This window comes from Pipistrellus kuhlii, unplaced genomic scaffold, assembly GCF_014108245.1.
Source record: "Pipistrellus kuhlii isolate mPipKuh1 unplaced genomic scaffold, mPipKuh1.p scaffold_m20_p_15, whole genome shotgun sequence".
Taxonomy (NCBI): domain Eukaryota; kingdom Metazoa; phylum Chordata; class Mammalia; order Chiroptera; family Vespertilionidae; genus Pipistrellus; species Pipistrellus kuhlii.
Genome location: NW_023425460.1, coordinates 32,890,538 through 32,910,888, shown reverse-complemented (window position 1 = coordinate 32,910,888; position 20,351 = coordinate 32,890,538). Strand labels below are relative to the sequence as shown.

Below are 20,351 nucleotides of genomic sequence, written 5' to 3'. Positions count from 1 at the left end.
CGTCATCGAGCCGCGCGGGCGCACAGCGGAAGGGGTGGGCGCGCTCCGCAGGGAAGTCCCGCCTCCACCTCGAAGGATCTGCGCAAAATCTGTAAGCTCTTTCCGTTCCCACGAGTGTCGCCATCTTGGAAAGGGCGGAGCCCGCCTCCCGCCACTTTGCGAAGGCGGAGCCTGACGTCAGGGGTCACGCCCTCGGCAGTGGCGGGAAAACTGCGGACTTCCCAGCCCTTTCTCCTGAGGTAACCTTTCCTCCCCGCGGCAGGTTCCTGCTCCCTAGTTTGGGATTAGCATTTCAGGGAAACTGAGTGGGTCGGCGGGCTCCAGCTATCCTCGGCCTGTCTGGACTTGGTCACAAGATCTCCAGGCCTCCCTATCCGCTCTGCCAGTGGATTCCCACCGTTCATATCCACTGCCTCCCACACCCACACCTGTGGGACTCCCACCTTCACTGCAGAGGTTCATTCAGAGCACCTGTGGTAAAGATGGCCGGAAGCCAGAACAAGAGTAGGGAAACAGCCGAAACAGGTTTGGTTCAGTGGATAGAGCGTCGGCCTACGGACTGAAAGGTCCCAGGGTCGATTCCGGTCAAGGGCATGTACCTTAGTTGCAGGCACCTTCATGCAAGAGGCAGCTGATTGATTCTCTCTCATTTATGTTTCTAACTCTCTATCCCTCTCCCTATCTGTAAAAAATCAGTAAAAAAAAAAAAATATATATATATATATATATATATATATATATATATATATATATTTTTTTTTTTTTTTTAAAGAGTAGGGAAACAGGGGCAGATAGTTAAGTCGCCAAGTAGTTTACAACCATCTAGCAAAATCCTATCTTCACTAAACCAAGGACACTTAACAGTAATGGCTGGCACCTCTCCCCAGCCATAGGATAAATAGGGTAAATAGCCTAAATCAGAAATCCTATTAATGCCATTTGTGCCAACTACACCCAAGGGCAGATGAGGTTAACGGAATAAATCTAATTTTGGCACATCAGCATAGAGCTGACATATTCTATTGAGCTCATTCCATAACTCCTCCCTAAAACTCCCAGCCTTTAAAAACCTTAAAAATGAAGATACCACAGGGCACTCCCTTCAGGAAGCACACCTCATCTTTCCCTTCCTTCTCTTCCTCCACAGGCATGCAGTTCCTAACTAGGGACTCCCACAAGACTTGCATCCAGGGAGCCATGGGCCTGAACCTGTCCCAAAGGCCTTTTTCTTACTTCTTAGTGAGCCAAAGCAGCACAGCCTATGCTCATTTCACTGTGTCTCCTATTGCTTCTTCTATCTAAGACCCTTCCGTTTCACTGTTCCCCATTTTATTTATTTTTAAAAATATATATTTTATTGATTTTTCAGAGAGGAAGAGAGAGGGATAGAGAGTTAGAAACATTGATGAGAATCATCCATCAGCTGCCTCTTGCACACCCCCTACCGGGGATGTGCCCGCAACCAAGGTACATGCGCTTGAAACGGAATTGAACCTTTCAGTCCGAAGGCCGACGCTCTATCCACTGAGCCAAACCCGGTCCCGGCTGTTCCCCGTTTTAACAAACATCCTCTAAAAATCACCTGGACTTGTGCTGTGAAATCTTTCCTGTACCAAATCAAGAACCTACACACTACCAGCTGGCCCAAGGCAGGCAGACTCAAGGCCAGGTCCCTTTCCAATAACAAAACTGCCCATCACCTTCTGCCCATGAAACCCTATCCTCTACTAATTTTTTAAAATAACATTTTGTTATTTACAGTCAGATGGTAGTGAGTATATACTCCCTATGCTTGATCTTTCTTTTATGTAAATAAATTTCAAGAACTGATAGCTGGTTTTCAGAAAACATGATTAAATTAATTCATTGATGGTGGCTTTTTCCTTAACTCCAGAAAATTCATCCTTTTGTAGTTTTGTAGCCCTAGATTAGGGGTGTCGAACTCAATCAGAGAAGGGGCCAAAATCTAAAATCCAGCCTAAATCGCGGGCCGAATGGTTTACTGAACAGTCATAAACTGTCATTGTGATGGAAACACAGTGGAGTGCAGTGATGACAGCGAGGTGCGCGGGCCACATTGCAAGGCCTGGTGGGACGGATTTGGCCCGCGGGCCTTGTGTTTGACACATGTGCCCTAGATGGTTTGGCTCAGTGGCCTGTGTGGATCGAAGGGTCTTGGGTTCAATTCCAGTCTAGGGCACATGTCCAGGTTTCCGGTTCCATCCCAAGTAGAGGGCATGCAGGAAGGAGGCAGCCCATCAATGATTCTTTTCATTATTGATGTTTCTCTCTCTCCCCCCTCTCCCTTACACTATGAAGTCAATAAAAATATATCCCAAACAAACAAAGCTGGAAGGTTGGCCATGGCCAGTTTGCTCAGTGGTTAAGAGTGTCAGCCCATGGACTGAAGGGCTTCCAGTTTGACTCTGGTCAAGGGCACTTATCTCAGTTGCAGGATCAATCCCTGGCACATTCAAGTCACATGCGGGAGGCAACCAATCAATGCATCTTTCTTACATCAATGTTTCTGTCTCCCCCTTACCTTCTTGCTAAAAAAAAAAAAAAAAAAAAAAAAGAAAAAAAAGAAAAAGAAAAAATATCCTCAGGCAAAGATTAACAAAAACTGAAAGGTTTGTTAATTTGACTTTACACTCTGTGGCAACATCCTAACAGTCATCCACATCTACTTCATGGATACCACGTTGGAATACTTCAGAGAGGAAATTAAAAAAAAAAAAAATCCTTTTGCCAAACCCACATCGTGTGGCTAAGTCAGCTACTACAAATTTATCTCCTGCACTTTCAAGGCTTCCTTAAAAGCATACTTGCTCTTGATCTGCTTTACCATTTTGGCATCTGAGGCCTGATGAAAAACTTAAGAATAGATGGAAATAGCCGAGACCGGTTTGGCTCAGTGGATAGAGCGTCGGCCTGCGGACTGAAAGGTCCCGGGTTAGATTCCGTTTCAAAGGCATGTACCTTGGTTGCGGGCACATCCCCAGTAGGGGTGTGTAGGAAGCAGCTGATGTCTCTCTCTCATCAATGTTTCTAACTATCTTTCTCTCTTCCTCTCTGTAAAAAAATCAATAAAAAAAAAAAAGATGGAAATAAAAAATAAAGATTGTTGTAAACAAACGAAAATCAGAAGTGGATGCAAGCTTGGAGAGCACACAGCTTGTCTTTTAATATCTTTTATTGATTTCGGAGAGGAAAGGAGAGGGATAGAAACAATGGGCTGCCTTCAACATGACCCACACATAGAATCAAGCTCACAACTCAGGCATGTGCCCTAGTCTGGAATCGAACCAAGTCTGCAGGCCAATACTCTACTCACTGAACCAAACCAGCTAGGGCCTGCCTTCCCTTTATACCAACAGGGGGGCTGGGCCCCCACTTACTATTCAGTCAAGTCAGTTCCATGAAGGTAAAAGGGGTTGTGCACCAAACCTGAGTGATGCAGCAGCAATCTCTTCAAACCATAATCCTGAGTTTATACTGTGAACTCTCCCTGTGAGAGAACTGGAAAACTACCCAATAGATCCCACTTGTCATGAATACTCGAATGTTCAAATGCCCAGGCCTGTCAAGTCTGTTTCAAACTTATGGTATTTGTTTACATTAGCAACAGAGAAGAACCCCTTCAATCCCATACACTACACTGATTACTTCCCATTAATGCCCCTCAAAAAGGGTAAGGATGTACTTTTTCAGGGGACACACTTTTGTCTTTTTCAAAATAGGCATTCCCCTCTCGTAGGTATAACTCCTATATCTATCCCTCTTCCCCAGAAGTTGATCCACATGCATGCATTCTTTAAACTTCTGATCAAAGCTTGAACCACCTAGCAACACTGGCCAGGATTCAAATGCTGCCCCCACATCCCACCCTTGTTTTCTTAGGGGGAGAAAGAGAAACTGAGAGGGGAACATCCACTGGCTGCCTCCTGCACACCCGCTACTGGAGATCAAGCCACAATTCCAGAATGTGCCCTGCTAGCATTGAATCAGCATCCTTTTGGTGCATAGGACAACCAACTGAGCCATACTGGCCAGGGCTCAAATGCCCTTTTAAAGTTTGAGAAGCACTGCCCTGATGACTGATTTCACCATCAAAACACTTGAGGAGCCAAGTTTCAAGTCCAACAGGATTTTGCACCTGATCCAAGAGGGGTCCTAGGAACTCAATGGAGGTAAACGCGACACTGTGTTGAGAAGAAAAGTGAGAATGTCTGGTATTAACACCATGGAAAGAAATAAGCACAACAGCACATGGATGTTTTCTCTAGTTTATATTTATTAGTCTGCATAGTGACTTCAATAATCCAAACACAGGGGGAATCCCTCAAAGTCATCTATTTCAAATAGGAATGCAAATTAACTTGTTTAAATGCCTGTTATAAAAACAAATACCCTTTTAAAAAATCTGATTTAACACATTTTTTTATTTCACTTTTTCCATTTCTTTATAAAAGTCATCTCACTAGCAGCTCTCTCCCCTGGAGTTGGGGAGGGGGTTGGAGATGATTGGACACCTCCAAAAAAAGGGGGGCAGGGGGAGAAGGGCCCAGGGTTACCTCCTGAGGTTCTTCTGGGCCTGTTTCAATAATGTGTCAAAGTCAAGAGAATCAAATTTGCTCTTTACAGGAGCAGGGTCAAAGTCTTCCCAGTTGGAGTCTATAAAGGTAGAGAGAGACAGACAAACATCAAGGTCTCTGGCCACACTTCCCATCCAGAGTCCTCAGATGGCCAGCCACCTCCCACCCCAATAATTTTAAGTCATCCCACCCCTTGGGTTCCTTCATGTGTCAGATGAAGACAAGTCTGCTGAGCCCACTCTCAAGAGGTTGGGAACCCTTACACCAAAGCCTCAGGGCCTCCCGCCACTCACCAAGATCAGAGTAGCTTCTCTTGCAGAACTGCCTGCGGCCCCCAAAGCAGAGATCAAAGGGCTGCTCATCTGCCTGTCTCAGCTTGTGGCCACTTTCGATGGCTGCAAATGCCTCCTCAGCATAGCGGTAAGTAACGAAGCCATAGTTGTCACTGGTGGGTGAGGCAGAGACTGGCTATTTGGGCACATGCCATGGAGAAGAAACACCCACCAGGGTACAGAGGGGGATGGGGGTGATTCTTGTCAATCCCCAACTAGCCAATCCTCTGAGTGAAAAAAATGTTGTCCACACTCCAGAGCAAGGGGGAAAGACAAAAAAGCATTGAAGGAACAGAAAGGACAGCCTGACCTTAGGGCCCAAGCTTACCCTTGGACACGGAAGTGGATGGTGCATTCCTCAATCTCTCCAAAAACAGAGAACCTCTGTTTCAGCTCTGACCGAGTCATGCGGCCAGGTATCTTCCCAATGAAGACCACTCTTCTCTCTTCCTATGTTGGGAAAAGGGAAAATTACATACCATGAGCCAGGGCCAGAACTGCAGGGGCCAACTCCCCGCCCCTCCCATGACCTGCTCCTCTACTCACTATTGCACGCTCCTTCTGCAGCACTCTCTGCCTTTGGTAATGGTCATGTGACCGATAAGAGCTGTACCTGACAAAAGAAGGTACCATCAGCCACCCAGACATTAGACAGCTAAAGCCTCTGAACTCTCAGGCACTTACACCCCAGATGCACTGACTCCCGAACACATGCTCACCGCCGTCTCCTGTCACTTCTCCGGCGGGGGGATGGGGAGCGGGACCGGCTTCGGGAACTAGATGATGAGGATGAGGAAGATGAGGAGGAAGATGATGAAGAGGAAGAGCATCTCCGGGAACATCCAGAGGAACTACAACTGGACCTAGAGAATAAAGGGGCAAATGGGAATGCTGGGAATGGTGCAGGTATATGCCACTTACTTCACCTTGGCCACAGCCCTGCCTCCTCCTCAGGAAGCACAGGACCAAAGGCAAAAGAAAGCTGAAGAGGTTTAGAAAAACTCTTCACAGATGACCAAACTGAAGCCCTGATGAACTTTAGATGTATCAGGAATGTTTTAGAGTGTTTTGGCATAGGTCATATTTCTTTTCAATTATGCAATTAAAGATTGAAAAATATTTAACAAATCACAAAGAAGAGAAATAAATGAAGACTAAAAGAGATAAAGGCTGCCGAAACCATTTGGCTCAGTGGATAGAGTGTTGCCCTGTGGACTGAAAGGTCCCAGGTTCAATTCCGGTCAAGGGCACATCCCCAGTAGGGGGTGTGCAAGAGGCAGCTGATTGATGATTCTCACTCATCGATGTTTCTAACTTTCTATCCCTCTCTCTTCCTCTCTGTAAAAAATCAATAAAAAATAGTTAAAAAAAAAAAAAAAAGGGAGAGAAAGAGAGAGAGAGAAAGAGAGAGCGAGAGATAGATAGATAGATAAAGGCCACCTTACCTAAATAGAAAATTTGGGTCTGTTACTGGGGGGGGGGGGGGGGGGGAAGTACTGCCAGAAAATAGATGAGGCCATAGGGACACCCAAAAGAACTGCCCAGATTCTTTTCTCCAGATTAAAAGGACTATCTGCCATTAGCAACCCACAATCCCACCTTCCCACATACCACCAGGAAAATACCAGAAATGAGGACTGATACAGTATTCAAAGAATTCAACATGGTTAAGATCAAATCCTAACCGTTCCCCCAAGGCAGGTCTCAAGGAAGCAGAGACCGCAGGGATACCCCAAACTCCATCAGAGGACAGAAGCTATTTTCTCACAACTTGCCTCCTTCAACAATCCAGGGAAGGCAGAGAGGATAAAAGCCAAAGACAGAATCAGAAGCCTTAGTGCCTGAAAGTATCAAACTCAATGTGCGAAAAAACTTCCTGAATGGAGAGGACCTAATAGACCATCAGAGCTCACCTTCGCCACCTCTTGTGTGGGGGGGAGAGGGACCGGGACCGGGACCGGGATGAAGACGACGATGAGGATGAGGAGGAAGATGCTTCGCTGGTCCGGTTGGACCCAGAGCTGACAGAACTGCTGCGGCCACGGCGGCCCTGCCAGCCCCGGTTTGGGGGGCTAGGTGACCTGCAGGCTTTTCGGTAACAGCGCACTGACCGCTTGGCTGAGGGCTCAGAGGGAGTCCTAGTGTTCACGTCATTCCGGCAGGGCGAGGCCTCAGGGGACAGCAAGGCGGATGGGGCAAGGCAAGGGGCTGGGAGATCGGCCTGCTCTTTGCTAGTCCTGTGATCAAGTGGCTCCTGGGAGGCAGCTGTGCCTGGAGGAAGAGGGGCGACTGGGCCCAGGGACAAGACAGGTTTGATGGTGATGTCCTGATGGCGTTTGACGTTCCATCGGGAGCCTGCCTCTGGAAAGACTAGAGCAGGAGTCTTTTTTGGGGGGCTCCTGCTCCGGACACAATAGTCATGGTCCCCAGAGCCCACATGGACCGGACTAGAGCCATGGACCCCTTCTTGGAGGCGGGCTGCAGCTGGATGTTTGGCCTCTGTAACTCCTTCAGGCTTCAGGGTTCCCTCCTGAACGATGGACTTAGGAGATTTGACTTTGGCCAGCAGGGAAACGGCAGCCAAGGGCTTCCATAACTGGTGGGGAGGGGTAGCTGGAGGGGTGAGCCCTGTGAGGGGAGGGAGGATGGAGATAGCAGGATGAGATCCGAGTCTACACTTCCAAACACTTGTATATATAAGCTCCAGAGACCCCAACTCATCTCATGAAGTACACCAACAATGGTCCACAGCCCAACTTCTCCCCTTGTTATAACTACTCCTTCCCCCAAGTTCCCCATCTCGGGGACCAGCAACAAAAACCCCACCAGCCAGCATCTTCCTGAATCCCTCAACCTTCCATTGCCCCAACCTAACTAGTGACCAGGACTTGCTCAGTCTACCTCTCCATTCCTAGACCCCTCCACCCTGCTCCAGCACTGCCCGACTTCTGGCTGCATCTTGCCAGGACTTGTCTTCTTTTTCTCTAATGATCTCCTACCTTGAGCTTCACACCTGTCCACCTGTCTTCTACATTGCTGCTAGAGGGAGCACCCAAAAACCAATTCAGTAAAGCTTTTTCAATGCACAGGATAAAGTCCAAATAGCTTACCATTACATTCAAAGTTCCCATAATCTGACCTCCTACTTACCACTCCAGCTTTTATTTCTTGCTTTAGCTCTGCTCATCACACTGATCAGCCACTACACCACAGCCAAACTGAACCACTTGCAATTCCCCAAAACATACTAGGCTGATTTTATTTCTTCAGTTCACTTTAGATGCTCATCTATAGAATTCTCTATCCCCTAAACCTACCTGATTGGTACCAGTGATTTTCTCAGGCTCTGCTTTGGAGATTACCTTCCAAACAACCCATCCCTCACTGTCCCCCTGCAGACCCCACTTATTTGACATACAACCTCTGATACTCAACAAACTCAATTTGCACACTTGCCCCTGGACTGTGAGAACCTCAGAATGAGGATCCGATCGGGCTCTACAAACATTTACTGCATAAACTAATCAAAGGCAGAGTTCCCCACCCTGAACCCACCTGCCACGTTGGCCAGTTCTGGGGCTTGTAACCGGTCTAGGGGCCTCTTCTCCTGGGGAGGGTCAACGCTGCTGGCAGGGGGAAAAGGGAAAGCCTGATTCATTGCCTCCTCAACATCTATACATCTGCTTTCCTCACACAGCAATGGGAGAGGGGTGTGTGCAGAGAGGAATGGGACGCACAACCTGCCCCTATCATTCTCCCCCAGCACAAAAAATCTTGGGTCTTAGCTCAGCACTGCCCAATGCCAGGAGGCAACTCAACTATAATCTTAAATACCCCCCACCCACCTCCTTTAAGCCTGGAGCTTTACCTGCCGAGGTCAAACCAACCCAAAATCACTGTGGAGAGGAAAATGCTCGACAGAACACCATGGCATAGCATGAACAAGAAAAAAATTTTAAAGTCCTCTCAGTCCTGGAAGACTGGGGAACAAGGTCTAGGGTGCCTGTATCCTCCAAGGAGTCAGGGAAGCCCTAGCCATCAACATCTTCCCCTACTTATCTTAAACTATCACCAGTGTTGAACAAGTTTAAAATGTGTTAAATTAAACCCCCCCCAAAGGCATCACTTGCCAGAAGACAAAAGGCACCTCTCAGACATTTAGAACCCCAGAATGGAATCAACCAAAGTCTTGGTTCACATCCATCCTCCTACCTCACCACCCAAAAGAGTGCCCAGTAGTGATGAGCTGAGCATGGGGATGTGGAAACAGGGAAAGACTCTAGAGCTGACTAAACATCACTGCAACAGAGGCATCCAATGAATGATCCTGGAGCGCCGGCCGGCTGCTGACCAACAGCTGTAGGGTAACTCGCTCACGTCTCCATACTTACCCTGAGTTTCCTACAGCCAAGTTGTCAGCAGGAGCCGGGGGAGGGCACTCCTTTTTGGCTGCAAAGAAACCATACTAGTTAAAAGCCCAACCAGATGTTCCAAATTGAGGAGGTATAGAAGGGCTGGCTTTGAGACCCAAAGGAGGAAAATCCACTTTGCCTACATATTCCACTGGGCTCTCCCCAGAAAGATCCATTTTTCTCCAGTGTGTTAATCTTGTCTCTTCTCGGCTCAAAAACATCCACACTACCCACTGAATCTGAGGTAAAGAGACTAAACTTCTGAGCCTAACATTCAAGGTTCTACATGACCTGCCCAACTTCCTAGTCTTATAGTTTACACTTGTTCTACACTTATATTTATTTTGCCTTGAACTATAAATACCCATAACCAATTCAGGAGTCATTTCTGCATACTTTTCTCCCCATTAGGAAGTTCCTTGAGAACAGGGTATAGTATCATCAGCAGCACCATGCCTTGCACTGAAAAAGCTGTTACCCATTGCCTTCTAAATACACCACACTTTATCATTTCTGTATCTCTGCCTTTATTCACCACATGCATTCTAGGAAGTCCTATCTTTCTTTTTTCCTTTTTCTTTTTTTGGAAGTCCTATCTTTCAAGGCCTACCTTGTGAGCTACTTCCCTATAGAAAACATCTCCCCATTGGTCTACTCTCTGTAATACTTGCCACACTGTACCCTCTCCCAAGCTTAGATCGCATCACAGGTGGATCTGGTCTCCCATTCCAATTAGGGGGCTGCTCTAGTGGCTAAGACTGTCCTCTCTCAGTTTAAGTAACTATAAACTGGGCCCAAAGGAAATAGTAACTTTAAAAAGGGGTTGGAGCAAAGCTACCCAGGTTCCCTCACCTTCTGATTTCTCAAACTGCTCCAGTAGACTGGACAGGTCCGATGCCTCAATTCCTGTGGAAGCACACAACACAGGATTGGAAAACAGCTCCTATCAATTGAGTACACAAGTCCCAGGAAGTCCCAAATCACGTTAATTCTCCCTTATAATCCACCTGCTCACTATACTAAGTAAACCAAGACAGCAATACAAAGTAAGAAATAATTAAACAAACCCAGAGCTGACTCTCAAGAACCCTACAAAGAAATCCAAAGGCCAGCCCCCCAGCCAGGTACTTTATCCTAATCTAGGGAGGACATTCTCCACTCAACCCCAATTCCCTTCTTCACACCAACAGATGACTTGCCACCAGTTGACCTGTCTCCGCTAACCTAATACCAGTTGACTCTGATCCCAACTGTGTGGCACTCACCAATCTCACTGATGAAAGCCTGTACCACATCCTCAGGATCCTGGATACGTGGGGTAGGCAAGAAGGACAGTTTCCTTAGACGGGCTGGGTGGACAGCAGGCAACTTAGTGATAGTGCTCTGCTTTGGTGTGGGAACAGTCTTGGCAACAGGAGAGGGGGTCTTCTCCCTGGACTTGGTCTCCTGGGTCTCAAGTTTTAACCTCTCTGCTGCAGGCTCCTCAACAGCCACACTCTCAGCAGACAGACAGGGTGAAACCTTGTTCTGTGGGCTTTGCACCGGGGAGGATACCTTGTGTTTCAGATGGGGAGAAGCAGGGACTGGTTTGACCTCCACCTTGGTGGGCTCTATCTGTGGAGCTCCTTGGCCAGCTGACCCCAGAGTGAGGGGAGGAGCCATTGGTACGGGAGGTAAACTTTCAGGAGGACCAACTGGGATGCCACTGGACTCCACCTTGGGTGGGGGAACAGCTCTCCCAACAGAGGCTAGAGGCAAAGGTGGTGGGGGCACAGTAGGCCAGAATGGAGGGTGTTGCAGTCCTGCACCCCACCCCACGGGCCCATAAGTACAGCTAGAGTTGTAAGGCGGGACTGGGGCAGGAGGGGGTACCCAAGGCACATTGCAAGTAGGGGGAACAGCATAGGCGCCAGGGGTACCAGACACTATGGGCACTGTTGGTGGGGGCAGCAAACAAGGATAGCCAGGAGATACTGGGGGATAACAAGGCCAGGGTGGCATGGGGGCATAATGTGTATAGGGATCAGGTGGCACTGGCCCCACAGACATTGGAAGACTAGGAGGCTGCAAGGGTGGTGGGGGCAGCATGGGAGGCATGCCCAGCCCAGCTGGTGGAAAAGGCACAGCAGGGGGCATTGTGGGAGGCATGGACTGCACAGCAGGAGGTGGAGGTCTTGCTAGGAGTGGCATCTCTTGGGATGGAACCTGCTCAGTGGGAGTTGAGGCTACAGATTTGCTTGTAGGTGGCTCTGGACTAGGAGAAGCAGGACTGGGACCACCCACAGGCACAAAGCAAGTCTCAGGGCTTCTCTGCAGAGATGTCTTCTTGACTGGGGCTGGTGGGATGACAAGACAAGGGATGTCTGCTAGCCCTGTGGGGGTTTCTGGGAGGCTGGGCCACTTCCCAGACGGGAGCTGGGAACTCCTTTCTTCTGCCTCTGCTTGGCGCTGCTGCCTTCGTCGCCGGTACTCAGATAGACTAAGAGGCCGAGGTCTGGTTTCCTGGGTTGTGGTATTGGTATCACCTTCCTTCAGAGGACCCACACTCTCCTTGACTTTAGAGATGATGACCTTTGGGGGGTCCAAGGACTCTGACTGGAGCTGGGGGGCTGGACTCCCCTGGGCTGATGACACTGCACCACGTCTGGGGTCAGTTGGCCTAGACTTAACTAGCACAGGGTTAACTGGAGCCAGGTCATTGGGAACAAAGTCAACTGGTGCTAAGTTGGTAGAGACAGGGTCAACTGGTGGCAAGTCATCTGAGATAGGAACAATCACTGCAGGGTCAACTGCTGGAGAGTCAGCCAGGACTGGCTTGATCAACACTTGGTCAGCTGGAAGAGGGTCAACCAGCCCTGAGTTGGCTGAAGCAAGGTCAACCAATGCAGGATCAACAGGTACAGGGTCACCTAGAGCAGGATCAATTGCAGAGGGATCAGCTTCAACAGAATCCAGTGACGTGGGGTCGGCATGAGCAGAGTCAACCAATGTGCTATGGGTTGGAACAGGGTTAACTTCGCTGGTGTCACCCAGGTTGGGGTAGAGGTCAAGAGGACCTTCTTTAGCAGGACTAGCTTGTCCAGCATTACTCTCCAAGTTCTCAGAGCTAGGCTTCTCCAAGGTACTCGCCCAGGCCCAAGCCCAAGCCCGGGGCTTCCCTCTACCATGGGGAGGCCCAACCTCTCTTTGAAGTTCCTCCTGAGGCAAACTGCCTGCTTGAGAGTCCACCTCTGTAGCCACAGTAGGCTGCCCACAAGAGGATGACCTCAGTCTCCGGGCATAGCCTTCTGTAGAGGCTGCTGGCTGTTTCTTGTTCTTCTTCCTCCTGCCCTTTCGAGCTCTCTGGGAACTCAGCACTGCATTGGCTGGTGGGTTCTGAGGCCCCTTGGGCACCACTGGCTCCTTGACTTCCTTGGGCTCCAACAAGGCTGACTCCAGCTTTTCCCCTGAGTCCAGTGACAGCCCTTCTTTCTCAAGGCAGAGGGCTTCCTTGGCCACAGCAGCCTCTGTCTCTGACTCAAGTGTAGGCAGGAGCAGTTGCAAGGCTGGCCTGGCCTCTAGTGAGTCATCCAGGAGCACAGGCTGGGGTCCAGTAGGGATCTGCCGCACCACAACTGGGATCTCCAGGTCATTGCCAGCTGTGGCTGCCTGGCCCACTATCTCCAGCACCACACAATCCTCAGGCAATGTCAAATCATCTGGCTGCTCTTGAAGTTCATTGTTGAGTGACGTCAGGTGGGTGAAGTTGGGCAGGCAGTAGGGGTGCATGGCCCGCACCAACTCACTCAGGGAAGAGATGCTCTCGTCACCAGCTGTCTGCACTGCCATACCTGCGGCTGCTGTTTGATCTTCTTCCTCTGGGCAGGCCAGGTGCATGGGAAAGTCTGAGATGCTGCTCATTGAGTTGCCATGCTCCACAGCAAGCATCTGGCCGCTGAAGCTGGCCACCTCCTCCTCTTCTTCCCCATCACTACGCTGTTGGGGAGAAGGAGACTGGCTTCTGCGGGGTCTGGATCTTGGGGGTCTCCAGCTAGGAAGTTTGGGGGAGGAGGTCTCCAAGAAGGAATGGGAGAAGTCCCAAGAGGGATCTGCGAGAGACATCTCAACCTACAGGAAAGAGAAGCCACAGAAGTTTTTTCCAGGAACATCTTTTTCCAGACCTGTCCCCCACACACTCCTCCCCCCCACCCTGGGATTCCTTGAGTCTCCTTAGGTCAGGCTTCCCCACTCACTCTACTATTGCCTGTAGTGGGCCCCAGTGGATCAACTGAAGTGATGAGGTCACGTTCTGAGGGTGTCCGAGAGAGAGTGAGCAGCTTGTGTAGCTAAGAGAAAGAAAAGAACCTGAGATGCGTTTGTGCTTCAGAATACATGAGTAGGCCCACAGACATGGTTCTAACCTTTGCACCAACCATACAACCCCTTCCCCTGGTCCCACACTCACAGAGGAGCCCTCCCGAGGTGACGCAAGTAGCTCAGAGTCAGGAATGCTGTCAAATGGAGACATGTTCTCGGAATCTGCATTGTCCAAGATCTCCGTCAGAGCTGTGAGTAATGACACTTCATTCTGGTCCTCCAGAGATAATCTGCTCTGCTCCAGAAAGACAAGAGGAAAGTCCTACATCATCATCCCAAAATGACCTACTGAGCCACTAAGAACTGGATGCCAAGAAAATCAGTCTCCTAGGCTCTGGTTCAGTTCAATTTGCCGGGGACAAGTTGAGTATCAGGAGTCATGAGTTCCAATCCCATTTACTACATCTACCACCTCTCTAGTGTCAACAGAGACCTGTCAAAATTAAATCATAAACTTATGTTTCATACATTCCCTTCACCCTCAAGTTAAGTGGAATGATTAGCAGACCACCTTTGGTGAGGCTGGAATTGGGTTCAAAACAGGGATCAGAACCTTCTGGACATGTAAGACAGGGGCCTAGGCAAGAGAAAGGGACATAATCTGACAGCATGTAGCCCAACTTTCACCTAGAGACAAAAAAATGGACTTCAGGTTGGGTACTCAGGAGTCAAGGTTCTGGGAGAACAGAAACACTAAGCCATAACCTCTCATGCAAACTGCCTGTCTAGGCCCAGCTCTACTCACCTCTCCAAGGCTCCCAAAATCTTCAATGAGGGAGATGAGGGAAGCATCCATGTAGCTCTGCATGGTTCCCAGCAGTGTCTCATCCTGCAGCAACAGCTCCTCCATCTCCAAATCCTTGTCCTTCAGACAGGGGGCCAGCCGAGAAAGACTGACAATGCCAGAATCATCCACCTCTTCATGCAGTAACACCTGGGGGAAAGGGAGGGATATCAGAAGGGCATGGTGAAGGCTACAAGACATGGAGTTTTTTTTGGCAACTGATTGAAATGCTCTGTAAACTAGGTGCCCAGCCCTCCACAATGGCCCCAGACTCAGCAGGAGCCCCACCACAGCCAAATCTCCGGACTTGCTGGCAGAGAAAAGTAAAGCTCATGAGCCAAAGCCCTACCAAGATGGCAGCGCTCAAGGACCTTCTAAGCAAAAAAAAAAAAGTTTGGCTGAAACCAGTTTGGCTCAGTGGATAGAGCGTCGGTCTGTGGACTGAAAGGTCCCGGGTTCGATTCCGGTCAAGGGCATGTACATTAATTGCGGGCACATCCCTGGTGGGGGGTGTGCAAGAGGCAGCTGGTCGATGTTTCTCTCTCAACGACATTTCTAGCTCTCTATCTCTCTCCCTTCCTCTCTGTAAAAAAATCAATAAAATATATTAAAAAAAAAAAAAAAAAGTTTGGACTCCATCCAGAAAGAGTTGGAGCCACAAGAGATTATTAAACTGGAGAGTCAAAATATCAAAACTGTTCAGAAGAAATGTCTAATGGCAGTGTGAAGGAAGGCAGTGTGAAAGGCCCACCAAAGGACAGAAGATCAGCAAGCTGGCAATTTCAACCACCACCACCTCACATCCCTTGATGCCTCTTAGGCCTCTCTTCCCGCTTAAACCTATATTCTTCTAGAAGACACTTTTTAAGATGATCTCTCTGCTGAATTCACACACTTCTGTACCACTCACTTTTCTGGCAAACACATCCTGTCCCCCATTCCTTACATCAATACTAAAACTAGTTTCCAAGTTCCTTTGGGGCAAGTAACCCTTCATATCCTATAGCTTTTATCTTCTTGGTTCTTATAAGGGTTTAAACTATACATATATTTCCTGGTTATCCTAGGTCCCTACTACAGTGTCCTCTACACACTTACTACATACTTTTATTATGAAGGCCTACAGTGTGCCACCGAACTTCTCAATGGTAGTCTCAAGAAAAAAGTCTCTTCCCTAGCCCTATCAGGTGAGAGCTAAAGATGAGAAAGCTTGATTCTGTAGATGGAAAAGCCCCACCCCACTACTTCCCTGAGAACTAGCAATGTCTTCAGCCTTGTTAGGCAGGGAGCCGCCCGTCCAGGCCTGTCAAGCAGGTGGGTGTGGGCCGGGCCAGAAGTGGCTGCAGTGGAGCTAGCAAGGCCAGAGGCCAGAGCCATGGGTATCTATACCATAGGAGAAGTATGATGAAAAGGCTGGAGAATAGGAACAAACATGGATAAACCAGTTCTCCCTCCCCTTTTGCAGCAAAGGGAAATTGCTTTTCTTCTAAGAGGGAAAAAAAGCAACATGTGTAACTACACCACATACCCGCCCTCCTAACAAGTTGAGGATAACCTGGGAGAGGGAAGGCTAGGTAGGAACACTTTAGGAGGCCAGGGACAGAGATGAAGTGAAAGGTGGCAGGTTTTAGGCACTAACTCCTCCCAGGCCTTCACAATCCTGTAATTACAACCAGCAGCTGAGTAGCACCTGGCTCAGCAAACACTCCTGGGTGAGCAAGGAGGCTGCATCTCAACTTGCCCTGCCACCTACCTGGGCTAGCCCCTGGGCCAGAATCTCAAGACAATGCCCAGCTCTACAAACGATTCATCACCTCCATCAGACAAGTACTGGAGCCGGAGTCAGAGACACTCCCCTCCCCACCTTACCTCTCCCATCATTCAATCCCCAAATAGGACAGCTCCCAGAGTACCAATATCATCTAGGGCAGGGGAGGGGAACGTCCGGCCTCAGCCGTATAAGGCTGCATAATCATTTGATCTGGCCCTGACATGGCATTAGGGGTCAGTTAATTACATGTTTGACCAAATATAGCAGGCTTTTGTATGGCCCACAAATTACGTTATAAATATCCAAAAAGCCAGAAAAAAAAGCTTTCTCACTAGGAGCTAAGCCCAGGCTAAAAGTGAACCCATATCCAGTCTTGTCCCTGCATGGCTCAAAACCAGCTACAAACTTTTAAAAATAAATTTTAAAAAATAAATAATAAAAATAAGTCAGATCACTTCCAGAAAGTCCCTAAATCCCTCCAATGGCATCTTACTGCCCTTGGTATTAGCTTTATAGGGGTCATGGTCTTCCCCACCAGACTCTTCTGCTCCAGTGTGTCCTCTCTCACCACCCTGCCTGTCTCTCTACACACCAGTCTGTTTCTCCAGTAATTCACATTCTCTCCCACCTCAAGGCCTTCACATACTACTCCCTCTGATGTTTGTTTATGGGTTTTTTGTTTGTTAATCCTCACCTGAGGATATTTTCCCATTGACTTTTATAGAATGTGGAAGTGGAAATTGGAGGGAGAGAAACTTCATGAGGGAGACACATTGACTGGTTGCCTCCCGCACACGCCGGGCCTTGACCAGAATTGGAGCCAGGACCCTTCAGAATGGGGCCAATGCTCTATTCACTGAGCCAAACCGGCTAGGGCATATTCCCTCTGATAAACGTGTCCCCTACCTACACACACAGCCTTATTAGTCTCAGGTTAAAATGTTCTTTCCCAGACCCAGCAAAGTAGATTACTACTACTTATTATATAATCTCAAATATGCACTTCCCTTATTATCTGTCTAGCCTGATAAAAACAAGATCCTATGGGGGGAGGGGGGATCCTCTCAGGCAGGAGTTCTTTACTACAGTATTCCTATGTCTGAATATAATGCTTTCTCAATAAGTACCTGGTTGACTGGCTTCCAAATATCCAGGGTTTTTTTTTATATTTGGGGAGAAAGACACACAATCTCTTCATGAGACCTCTCCAACCCCAAATGACCACCTAACTTAGGTTACAGCTAGGTCATGAATCTTTCTTGCCTCTCCCCCAAAGGGTGACCTCTGGGAAAATTAGGGAAGAGGGTGTGACAGCCCCCAAGATAGGGACCCAGAAGCCATTCTCTCCTGGGCAAGGGCTCGGATTGGTCTGCTGGAACTGACACTACCTGGTAGGTAGCCTGCAGCCCAACTCCCACCTGGAGAACAACAAAATAAGCTCTCAAGGACTCAGCTTAATTGCTTAAGAGAGAACAGTTCAAACTAAGTCCTGCCAACCTGCACTCTGGGTGAGAACTTATAAGAAGTCCTGTGCTAAGGAATAAAAAGATAACACTTTTGAAGTATGGAAAGCTGAAGGCCACGAAAATAATAATCTGACAGAAAGCAACCCCCTCCCCCAATCCAATAAATGTTCATCTAGTGTGGTTCTCAAATCACCTCTAACTTTCTCATCCCCAACAAAAATTCCAAACCACCCCCATTTGTCAGGTCACAGCAGACCTTAGCAGTCTCCTCAAAAGAGATGCCGGAGGGGGGGGGGGGAAAGTGAAAGGTGAGAGGATTCTCTTTCCTTTCCTTAAGCTTGTCCTATGTATATGTTGACATTCTCCATTCCCCTTGAATCAAGAATGAGGCAGGACTGCAGGCAACCAAAACACCAGTGCCCGTGACTCACAATCCACCCCAAGCCGGTCAGGCAGAAGCCGCCACCGGCTCCCTCCACAGCCCTTCCACCCCAGCCCTCTTCCCTCCCCTGCACACTCCGCCATCCGCAGGGAACGGGCTGCCCGCACATCTGGGAGTCCTTCACCAGCGCGGTCTAGAGGTTCCGAGGACCGAAGCAGGAGGAAAAGGAACGCCAAGCCTCGGAGCAAAGTTGACTCCAGCAGCCCCTACTTTCCTTCCCGGCCAGGGTCCCCCAGCCCCGTCCGAGATGGCGGGACCCGCCGAGACACACCCAGTTCCCGGCAGTGCGGCTCCAGCGCTGATAGAGACGCCCGGCGGCCGGAGGCGGGAGCCACGTGGACACCCCTTCCCCGCCCCCACGTGGACCCGCGGCCCCCCTCGCCCGGAGCCGATCCACGTGGGTGCCGAGGCCGTCTGGAGGGGGAGGGGAAGCAGACAAGTTCTCCGGGGGGAAATCGCCCCCCCCCTCCCCACGTGGCTCCGAGAGGGCACTGCGGCGCGGGGACAGGGGCACCCCCTCCTCGGCATCCTTAGATGGAAGTCTTAGCCTTTAACTCCAAGTCCGAATCCCGCTTCCTCCCTCCAATCATGGGCCGGGCTTCCGACACCAGACTGTGCCCCTCCGGCGTTCCCGAGGAATGGCCGTAGGGACCCTGCCTCTGCCTGCGCCCCGCCAGCAAACGGCTCAGGTCCGCTCGGCCCAAACCTGCCTCCCAAAGCCACACGGCATCGACTCCGGGGCGCTTCCTCCCTTTCCTGTGGCGTCCACGTGTCACCGCCCGGCACACGCCGCTGTGCTGCCAGCCGCGGGCCGCCCGCCAGCTCCTCACCTGCTCCCCGCCGCTCACAGCGCTCACGGTCTCATACGGCGCTAGGCTGCGACCCCCGCGACTGCTGCCGCGGACTCCACCGCCAGGGTCGGGGCCGGGGCCCCCATTTGGAGGCGGCACCACTCGGTCTCTCCGTCCCCGGCGCGCCGCCATCTTGGCCCCTAAACGCCCAGCGCAGCTCTGATAGCCGGCACCGCCTCCGAGTCTCCAGCCTCGCCCAGCCGATTGTAGGGAGAGAACTACAACTCCCAGAAGACACTGCAAAACTACAAACCCCAGCAGCCGATGCGGCACTCCCCCCTCCTCTCCCCCCCCCCCCCAACTTGCACCCGGAAAGAGGGCACTGCTCTCGCAAGGGAGCATGGGAATAGTAGTCGCTTTAATCGGAGCTTGTGTGGTATATGCTATAGGCATATTGCAATGCTTTCGTTTTTTTTGTGTGGGAGACCCAGTTGTGGAGCAAGAGGTAATAAGGGGAGAGTTGACATTTGCTCATGTTTTTATTTTCCCAATTTTTTCAACTGTGGGAACACCTTCTTTGTTGTTTTACCTGCTATGCCTTACATTCCTTTCACCTAATCCCAAATGGGCCTATGTTTTGAAACAGCATCCCCTAGTGGGCACACGTAACTCATTACCAAATGTCCTGCTAATGCAGACAGATCACCTTGCTGTCCTCCAAAGACAATAGGTGTTCTTCTGCCTTGATTTTTCTGTCTGGAATACTTGAACCTCGACACATCTTTCATATGCTTCTTCAGAAAAACCTTTTTTATCATCCCAGCCAACCACATTCCCTCTGTATTTCTACAGTCCATCATTATCTCTACTATTCATTCACTTGCCATTTAGAAGCTACTTCATATTGTTTTCCTAACTTTAAAAAAGCTTTAATCATTTCAAAGAATACAAAGCTACATAAAGGAAAAAATATACTTAACCTACAAATTTCAGTTCTCCCCAGATTTAGCCCTGTCACCTTTAGTGTGTATGCATCCATGCTTTTTCTATGAATTTAAAAATTTAGTCCTGGCTGGTGTGACTGGTTGGGCCCCTCCCATGCATTGAATTCCAGTCAGGGTACATGCCTGGGTTGCAGGCTCCATCCCAAGAGGAGCCATGCAGGAGGCAAGCCAATAGATGTTTCTCTCATCAATGTTTCCTCTCTTTTTCTCCTCATTGCCTCTCCCTCTAAAGTCTATAGGGTTTTAAAATATACAGTTTTGCCCTGACCGGTTTGGCTCCGTGGATAGAGTGTCGGCCTGTGGACTAAAGGGTCCCGGGTTCGATTCCAGTCAAGGGCATGTACTTTGGTTGTGAGCACATCCCCAGTAGGGGGTGTGCAGGAGGTAGCTGATTGGTG

The 20,351-nt window shown here is 49.4% G+C and overlaps 1 protein-coding gene across 8 annotated transcripts; it reads right to left on the bottom strand.

The window, feature by feature from the left end:
* Positions 1–4,274: 4,274 nt before the first annotated feature.
* On the bottom strand, positions 4,275–19,194 carry PPRC1 (PPARG related coactivator 1). 8 transcript variants are annotated; one of them, XR_004987973.2, is made up of 14 exons: positions 18,989–19,192; positions 14,441–14,629; positions 13,784–13,930; positions 13,563–13,664; positions 10,605–13,446; positions 10,192–10,245; positions 9,319–9,376; positions 8,483–8,553; positions 6,841–7,555; positions 5,647–5,790; positions 5,474–5,540; positions 5,256–5,377; positions 4,889–5,063; positions 4,275–4,674 (listed from the first exon to the last, which is right to left on the bottom strand). XR_004987973.2 is itself a non-coding variant. In XM_036437835.2 (14 exons), the coding sequence occupies exons 1-14, from the start codon at positions 19,139–19,141 to the stop codon at positions 4,571–4,573; spliced, it is 4,920 nt and encodes a 1,639-aa protein (XP_036293728.1). In that variant the 5' UTR covers positions 19,142–19,190; the 3' UTR covers positions 4,275–4,570. The 8 variants fall into 8 exon arrangements, 7 of the variants coding, with proteins under 7 accessions (XP_036293728.1, XP_036293730.1, XP_036293729.1 ...); XM_036437835.2 differs by having other exon boundaries at positions 4,889–5,040; positions 18,989–19,190; XM_036437837.2 differs by having other exon boundaries at positions 4,889–5,040; positions 5,474–5,534; positions 18,989–19,190.
* Positions 19,195–20,351: the final 1,157 nt, after the last annotated feature.

Excerpts from the sequence above, each read along its gene's own strand:
- PPRC1 (XM_036437835.2), bottom strand. The coding sequence starts at position 19,141 with ATGGCGGCGCGCCGGGGACGGAGAGACCGAGTGGTGCCGCCTCCAAAT. Across the intron at positions 10,246-10,604 it reads GGCTTTCATCAGTGAGATTG|GAATTGAGGCATCGGACCTG; the intron begins GTGAGTGCCACA and ends GTGCTTCCACAG. Across the intron at positions 8,554-9,318 it reads TTGGCTGTAGGAAACTCAGG|CAGCGTTGACCCTCCCCAGG; the intron begins GTAAGTATGGAG and ends TCCCCCTGCCAG.